Source organism: Brachionichthys hirsutus, chromosome 13 (genome assembly GCF_040956055.1).
Source record: "Brachionichthys hirsutus isolate HB-005 chromosome 13, CSIRO-AGI_Bhir_v1, whole genome shotgun sequence".
NCBI lineage: Eukaryota > Metazoa > Chordata > Actinopteri > Lophiiformes > Brachionichthyidae > Brachionichthys > Brachionichthys hirsutus.
Window position 1 is genome coordinate 4,238,637 of NC_090909.1, and position 7,975 is coordinate 4,246,611.

The following is a 7,975-nucleotide window of genomic DNA, read 5'->3' on the forward strand; positions in this document are numbered from 1 at the left end:
GCCTGTCGTTTAAATGTACTCACTATTAAAAAATGAAGGCAACATCGGTGCGCCAACATGTGAAATCTACTTGAATAGCTTGTAGCAGTTCCTGATTGGGGATAGAATACAGCATTCCTCGTTACGTTTGCACACATTTAAAACAGTCGATCGCGAGAGCATAAAACATCTTTATTTACAATGTAAAACATTTACAACAATGTTGAAACAATACTAATCACTGCTTTATGCAAATATCAAGTGCAATCAGATATCCATTACTCAAAGTAAACACTATATTATTAGTTTATGCATAATTTAATTACACAAAGTTGGGCAGTGTCAACTTCAGGTTTCTGACGCACATCGAACCCTTCAGGCACCTTTGCGATCAAGATCAATTGAATTCTATCATCCAAATCATCATCATGTTTGTCGCTATGAGATGCATCACTTTGGCACAGCTTGCAGAAGATGTGGAATTAAAGAACCAAATGTTTCTATCACCTCAACTTGATGAACCAGTAAAGGACAAAGAAGACAACAAAGCAGAAGAGCAGCATGTAGCACAGCAGTTTGCTCTGACTGCCTCTGGACAGCTGCTTGACTCTGCCGATGGTGGCGCCAAGCAGGCCGCCGGATGACTCAAAGTCTGTGTCCTAGTGTGTCATGGAAGGATAAAAAAAAAAAAAGAATTTAAAGTCAAGGGACACAAGCAACCAACATGCACATCCTAGGAAATACAATTGTTGTCTGCTCAATGAGTACAGAATGTATTTTTCATGTGTTGTAATCCTTTCTTTGCCGTATCTTTACAAACAGGCTACTTCACCACCTTCTGGGTATAGAAATAGTATAACCAGATGAGGTTGTTTTATACATTTCTTTTTATAGATACTTGTCATTATAAGCTTCACTCTACAGTCTCATATGATTTTTCTGTGTGTCATATAATTAACATTGCATGATGGGGATTTATACTTTATTAGCTACACATTTCCTTTTCTGTATACTTTTTAATCGGTTACATTTTTATATTATGACAGGTATTCTGTGGATCAGCTGTCAGAAGTTAGATTCCATTAGTTATACCTATGAAATATGAACTTATACCATTAAACAATATAAAGCAGTTAAAGAAGCATTTCCTTTAACAGTAGCGATAAAAAAATAAAAAAACACACACCCCCATAAAGAGTTCAATTCTTAATTGTCTATTTTAAAAAAAGGAATTTTTCCACATGTTGCTGGAAAAGAATTACACAGTATAAATGTAGTTCCTGTACATACAGAACATTTTAATAGCGTTTTACCTCTCAGGTGTATTTTCTATTGTATGACTTTTTCACAACAACAAACAATTATAATAATTCTAATAATTAAAACACCATTCATCCTTGGTTACGATGTTTGAAACTCACCATTTCATTCAGCATTTTATTTTGGCATTTAACTTCCGTCCCAATGTCGATAGACAGCTGTAAATAAAATGTATACACATAAATTAAACTGATATTGAAGTACAACACAAACAAACGGAGTCATTCGTGTTTATTTGTGACTTACACTTTTGAGAGCGGTGACTTTAGCCCGCAGACCTTCCTGTAGATGCTCATTTTCCTCCTCGTACACGCTGTAACCACTAGCAACGTAATTCCCAGAGCTTCCTTCACCTGTAAGAAACAAACGGGGGTGAATCCACCGCTAATAAAACTCTTTAGATCGTGTAATTGGACGTGAAAGCCTGCAAGTGTTCTCTCGTGGAAATGGACGACGTAACCAAACGCGTTCATTCATATTCGTTAGCATGAGCTGGTTAGCTAAATATTAGCAAACATTAGCTAGTGAGCTAAATATTAGCAAACAAGGTAAGAAATGTGCTAAGCTCGGGATAAACGCGTGTTCCTCACCCAAACCGGCGCGCCTCATCTCGAACCACGGAAAATAACTCCGGTGGTGTTTGTTTGTTAGGCGTGCTTTATTAAACCGGAATTTAAATAGCACAGTACGAATGCGTTCTGACTGACTGCGAATATTGGACAGACGTCAGCAAGCGCCACGTCATCATACGGTGGCCGACGAGGACAATCCTTTCTGATAAAAACAAAATGCAAAACGAGAGACGCGCACCAAAATATTATCCATTTATCATTTCTGTCAGCCTTCTTAGGACACTGTATTGATTGATTATTTTACAAATAACATTTATGAATATATATTACATGAAAAAGAGTTTTGAAAATAATTAATTTGAATTTGTTATTCTGTTAGTCGGTGTGTGTGCCTTTGCATTTATTATTGGCATTATGTCTACTTAGGTTTGTGACTGCCTTCAGGGAAATCTATCTTTAAAGTCGTGCAGATAACCTTTAAATCACAAGACATGATACTCTCTCTGTGTGTGTGTGTGAGAGAGAGACGTGTGTTAATACTAAATACATGCCAGTGTTAGTATACATGACATTTTCAAAGCAGAATATGCCATCTTAATGCAGGTTGTGTGTCACATTAATAAAAATTTTCACTACAGCAACATCACTGACTTAATCTACCTTTAAAGGGAGAAACATTATTGTAGAAAATTGATATGATTTTCCTTTAAGACAGAGGGGATTGGGTAGACTAGACGAGTCTTCAGGAAAATGCCGATCATTCTTGACACACACATTTTGGTTTGGGTAGACACACACACATTCTGAGGATTCCCATGAACTTATTTTAGTGTGTGAGAACCAGCCCATTGAGATATTTTATATATGAACAGATTATATGCTCAGACTTCTGAAGGAAAATAAGTAGGCAACCATTTTTAGACTTAATATAATGAGGAACAGTTTAACATTTTAACAAACTGACTTTCTCTTTAGGTTCATACTTAATAACGGCATCAACCCTGTTTGGTAATTCTTCTGAAAATTTTAATAGGAAGGGATTACATGTCCCAAAATGTTTTTTTTTTTTGAGAAAAAGATAATAACCGTGCAATGAGAAGCAATGGTTCAATCTTTTTTTTTCTACGATAGCCTGAAAGGAGATGCCCCCCAGTCTTAAGTGTTAGCATGCTATTTGGCCAGACAGGACTCTAATTCGCAGAAAATGAAATTTGGTATTCTTTACCTCTCTCTGAAAACTGCCTTCCTGATATCTAGCTGCCCCTGATTGAGGATAATTTCTCCAGAGAATGGAGCAGTGAATGACTCGGAGGATGGAGGAGAAGAAATGGATGAAAATACTCACCGGAGGAAAGATCAAAGTGCTCCTGACAATTGGCAGCAGAAAGAAAGCATTTTAATTTCCATACCTAAGATTGCTTTGAACCGCAGTTTAAAAAAAAAAAGATCTGTTGTCGAAAAATGATCTACTTTATGAAGTTCTACTGTTGTGTGTGAGGATTTAGGTCCTGAATAGATGGCTGTGTTATTGAACAGACCCAAATCAGTTAATGAATTCTTAATTTCCCTGAGGTCGTCTTCCCAAGGGATTAATAAAGTTCTCTCTATCTATCTAATTCATCAGTTAAAGTGTTTTAATGAGAATAAAACTGTGATATTTGGGTTGAGGTGGAAAATACTGGAGACCAAAAAAAAGTGTTAAATACTGCATAACGGAAAATGCTATTTAATATATATATATTCATGAAAATGTATGTCTTCAAATTTACATGTTTCATTTTTGACACCTGTCCCACTTTTCTCACAGTTTCATGAAAATCTGTATTTTCTTTATTTTTTATCTGAATTTATGAATCTCTTCCCGGTCACATTCCCAACCCTTCCTTCAAGTTTCATTCAAGTCCATTCAGTAATCAGATCAAATACAGACTACAGTATTCTCTAGACTAATTATAACAATTCATCCCCGCTCTGAGCTGAGAAGCCGTTCCAGCCCATAATACGATGATGAAATCAGGATTTACTGACTCACATCTGAAAGGCTGTTGACGACGGCTCACCTGTGATGAATTAAAAAAGGAAAAAGTATCAACAAGCCACAGGAAAAACAAGATGACAAATATGCATATAGAGTAGTTTTCTTTCGTTTCCTCATCTTCTCTTAGCGCATTTATGGTCCGTCGTCTCGTATCACTTTAGTTGAAGTGCGACTTGTCATGTTGTTGCTCTTGCAGGAATGGCCACCAGCCAATTAAGCAGAACTGGCGTTTTTAAATTGAGCAGCCCGAGACCAAAATGCCCCTATCTGAGTTTTAGCTCCATGTCTATTCCATGCTGCTGAAGTCCTTTAGGGATTCCCCATCACTCCGACTAAACAAGACCATTACTCAAACCAAAATTAGTTTCCACCCTGTGATCCCGCTGATTTTTCACTCCTCTGTTCTCAGCTTTTGCAAGAATGTTTGTGTGTGTGTGTGTGTCAGCAACCCGACACGCACAAAGGAATCCCAGTGAAACGCAGCAAAATGAGCCATTTAAATTAGCCTGAACTTCACAGCTCCTTCCCCGTGTTCAATCTGCTCTCTTGATTCACGGGTCGGCTCTAACGCTGCGCTACTTGAAGCGCCATGCTTGCTCTGCAACTGGATTGAAATATCGATTCTCTATTTCACTGGCTGCTCTACTGAGTGGCTTTGTTTTCCTTCTGGTGACGATGCACGCATGACACATGACCTTTTTCTCATTCTAAATTGCGTCTTCTTAAGCGACCTTTGAAGAAATGCCATCCGACCCCAAGCTTCTTCGTCTTTGTCGCTGCCTCTCAGACACTCTTATGGACTTACACTTCTTATAGCTGTTTCCGTTTCATCTGCACTTAAGTGTGGTGAAACATCCACCATCACCACCATGAAGGACCCTTGAATCCAGGCGCAAGACAAACAGTAAGATCTTTGAAGGTGGGTTAATGTTCTAGAACAGGGGTCCCCAAACTAAGGCCCGCGGGCAGGATCCGGCCCATTTCCACATTTGGCCTGCCCCCCTGAACAATACCAGAGACCCAAAATAGAATGTACTTATTTTCCTTTCCATACAACATGAGTAGCCTCCCTTTTATTTTTAATAATGGTCACATACGGCCAGAAAGTTAATGTTCCAATGTTCTGTAATATCAACTTATGACATAGTAATTACTTTGTAATAACAGGGCGAGTTTCCTCACCTCCACGGTGGCATGGTTGGCAGCACTGTCGAGGGGGGCAAAATGGCCCTGGTATCGAATCCCACTACGGGAATGAGATGGAGCAGGGGCAACAGGGTAGGTCCAGGGCACACCTGAGCGGAGTGGAGTGGACCAGTGGTCCAGTTCACTCCGCCCAGGTAAGGCCCTGGGCCTACCCTGCCGCCCCTGCTCCACCCCCACTCCCACTCCCACAGCCGGATGCGAACCCAGTTCCTCTGGCAGTAGACCGGTAACCCTACCAACTACGCCACCGTATAGGTGAGGAAACTTGAGGTATTACTAAAGTCGTACCTGTCAAATAATAAGTTGATATCTCAGACCACAGCGTGTTGTTGTGTTGTACTGTGTTGTTATGTTGTTGTGTTGTTATGTGGTGCTTTTTCCTTTTGTGTTATGTGGAGTGGGCGTGTCTCCGACCAGGTGACGTTGTACTGGATTCAAAACCAGTGCCTCTGGTCTAAAGTCAACAATGCTACTGTCTATTTATCCTAATGTTCGATAGGGTAACCTCTAGGTGGTGTAGTGGGTAGTGCGCTTGACTCCCTGCTAGGAGATCCTGGGTTCAAAACCAGGGCGTGCAGCATTTGGGTTTTTTACAATAATTTGAGGTTTGTTGTTTGGTCCTCTGCAGCTGTATTGGATCAGCTGATTGATCCAGTCGTTCTTCGCCTCTGCACTTCGTGATAATGCTGGAGAGAGACTGAGTTTGGGCGTGAGAGGCATTGCGTGTGTGACACTCGATTCATGTCACTGTGTGTAGTTGTGATGGTGAGATGAAGCCCAAACTACAGCCTGCCTCCGCATTCGGCCCCCAAATGTTTAGGCACCCCTGCCATCATCACACTTTTCCTGTACAAACTGACCCCGGCCCTCCATCAGAGAAGGGAAAAGTGATGTGGCCCTCACAGGAAAAAGTTTGGGGACCGCTGTTCTAGAACATGTCGGAGATTCAGATGTGAATTGCAGCATTACATTTCTTTCTCTTTGACCCTGCAGGTTAATTGTCCGATCAACTGGAGATGCTGTGCTGAACACGCTCTCATCTCCACTAGCTTCACAGGTGCATTGAATTCAGTGCAGCCCCGTGCAGGCTCGTCTGCTAAAGGCCTAGTGCACCAGAGCATACTGCAATACAACTGCACCTGGTGCAAATTATCATAAACGTTGGCATCATGCGGAAATGTTGTCTGAGTGCGATCGCGCCGGTGCACTGGTGAAACACAATATGTGGCACTTACTGGAGCCCTTTAAAGTCACGATGAATAACTTTTAAAGTTGCACATGCACCGATTTCATGTATTATTCCTTTCTATTTAACTTGCTGACTCAAAATATAGTAGAGTAGAAATATTGTGTAGCATGAAATTGAATACTTAAAAAAAAATGAAAAATTGGGAATAATAATGACGTGATTGTCCCCGAGATTTATGACTCTATCTCTCTTTACAAAAATGAAGGGGAAGGAAATGGCATGAATGCAAATTTACTTTGTTTAATGCAGCAAAGCAGGTGATGGTTTGAGATCTGTCTGATGAAGGTGTTTGATCAGCAAACGTCTGTGGAGAGAGAGAGAGAGAGAGAGAGAGCCCAATGCTGCAAAGACGTGTCCGTAATGCTAGTGTGCACTAATTAGCTTCTCCCAGATGTCCACTTGAAGGATAAAAGCCTGCAGGCCGGGAGAGACAGTTCAGCAGAGTGAGTCATGAGACAGCCAGGAGCAGATTGAGCTTGTTGTCTTTAATCAGTGAGAGGAAAAGACAAACGCTGAGCCTTGTTTTATTCCTGGAGGTGTTTTCAGCTGGGGGGGGGGGGGGGGGGTGCTGATACACAACTGAGGCCGTTCTCAATCTGCCGGGCTTTATCGATGATGCTGTCAGAAATATTCTGGTTAATGCCCACCCCTTCCATCCTCAAAATCTGTCTCACATGTCCATGTAAAGACGTCATTCGCTCGCTCGAGTGTGATAATGGTGCGTGATTTACACAGACTGACCTTTTCAAAGAAAGGCTCTAGAGTCCAAATCTCATAGCTCAGGTGCGAGACAAAGAGAAGACAGTTCGAGTCCAGCTTCCTGTCATTTGCGTAACTTTAACAGGATCCGTCACGCCTTCAAACCGAGAGCTTGATCTGTGGCGTGTGTGTGTGTGTACCTTTCTTTCTCCTCTCTCAGCAAGTAAAAGCAAAAATGCCTGCTCTGTTGTGAATTCAAATTGAAACTTAACTTGACAGAACCAGAACTTTACTTTATGCACAGCCGCAGCCCTCCTGTCTCCAAAGCTTCGCTTGACTGCACTTGTCCTCCCTGCAATATGTCTCCGCACTGCACACATTTGTCCTGCTATAATTGAGTATTACCAGGGCTAAACCTTATATCCCTGGTGTTCTGCACGACACGCTTTGACAAGTAATTCATAGTTTGCTGAGTAATATCCCTGCAGGGATGTGGCATAATGTCAAACTCTAGCGCCAAGCTCAGGTGTATTTAATGTATTTATGGAAAAGGCACCATCGGCTCGCCGCAGTATTTGGAGAAATGCCCCCTGATGTGCGGTTGTGACAGATGTGCACAACCATGAAGGAACCATTTGGCCCAATAAAGCTTGTAAATTAATAAAAGTAGAAGAAAAGCGTAAAAGACGTTTGTTTTAATTTTCACCCAACAGTTTGTCTATTATATGGCAATTAGAACAAAGCAGGGTTTCAGGAGGAATCCTCTATCGCACCACGGCGCTACAAAACCCATCTTGGATATCTTTGTCATGCTTCAGATGTCATTGTCTAAAGGGCAGATCACTATCGAGCAGCATGAAGACCTGAAATCATGAGATAAGACGTCATCTAAATGGGAAAAAGTGGTTGACA

The 7,975-nt window shown here is 41.2% G+C and overlaps 1 protein-coding gene across 1 annotated transcript; it reads right to left on the reverse strand.

Annotated features, from left to right (window-relative positions):
* Positions 1 to 156: 156 nt before the first annotated feature.
* On the reverse strand, positions 157 to 2,039 carry bet1 (Bet1 golgi vesicular membrane trafficking protein). The gene is made up of 4 exons (XM_068747378.1): positions 1,890 to 2,039; positions 1,546 to 1,652; positions 1,401 to 1,457; positions 157 to 638 (listed from the first exon to the last, which is right to left on the reverse strand). Exons 1-4 carry the CDS (start codon positions 1,906 to 1,908, stop codon positions 483 to 485), a joined length of 339 nt encoding a protein of 112 aa, XP_068603479.1. The 5' UTR covers positions 1,909 to 2,039; the 3' UTR covers positions 157 to 482.
* Positions 2,040 to 7,975: the final 5,936 nt, after the last annotated feature.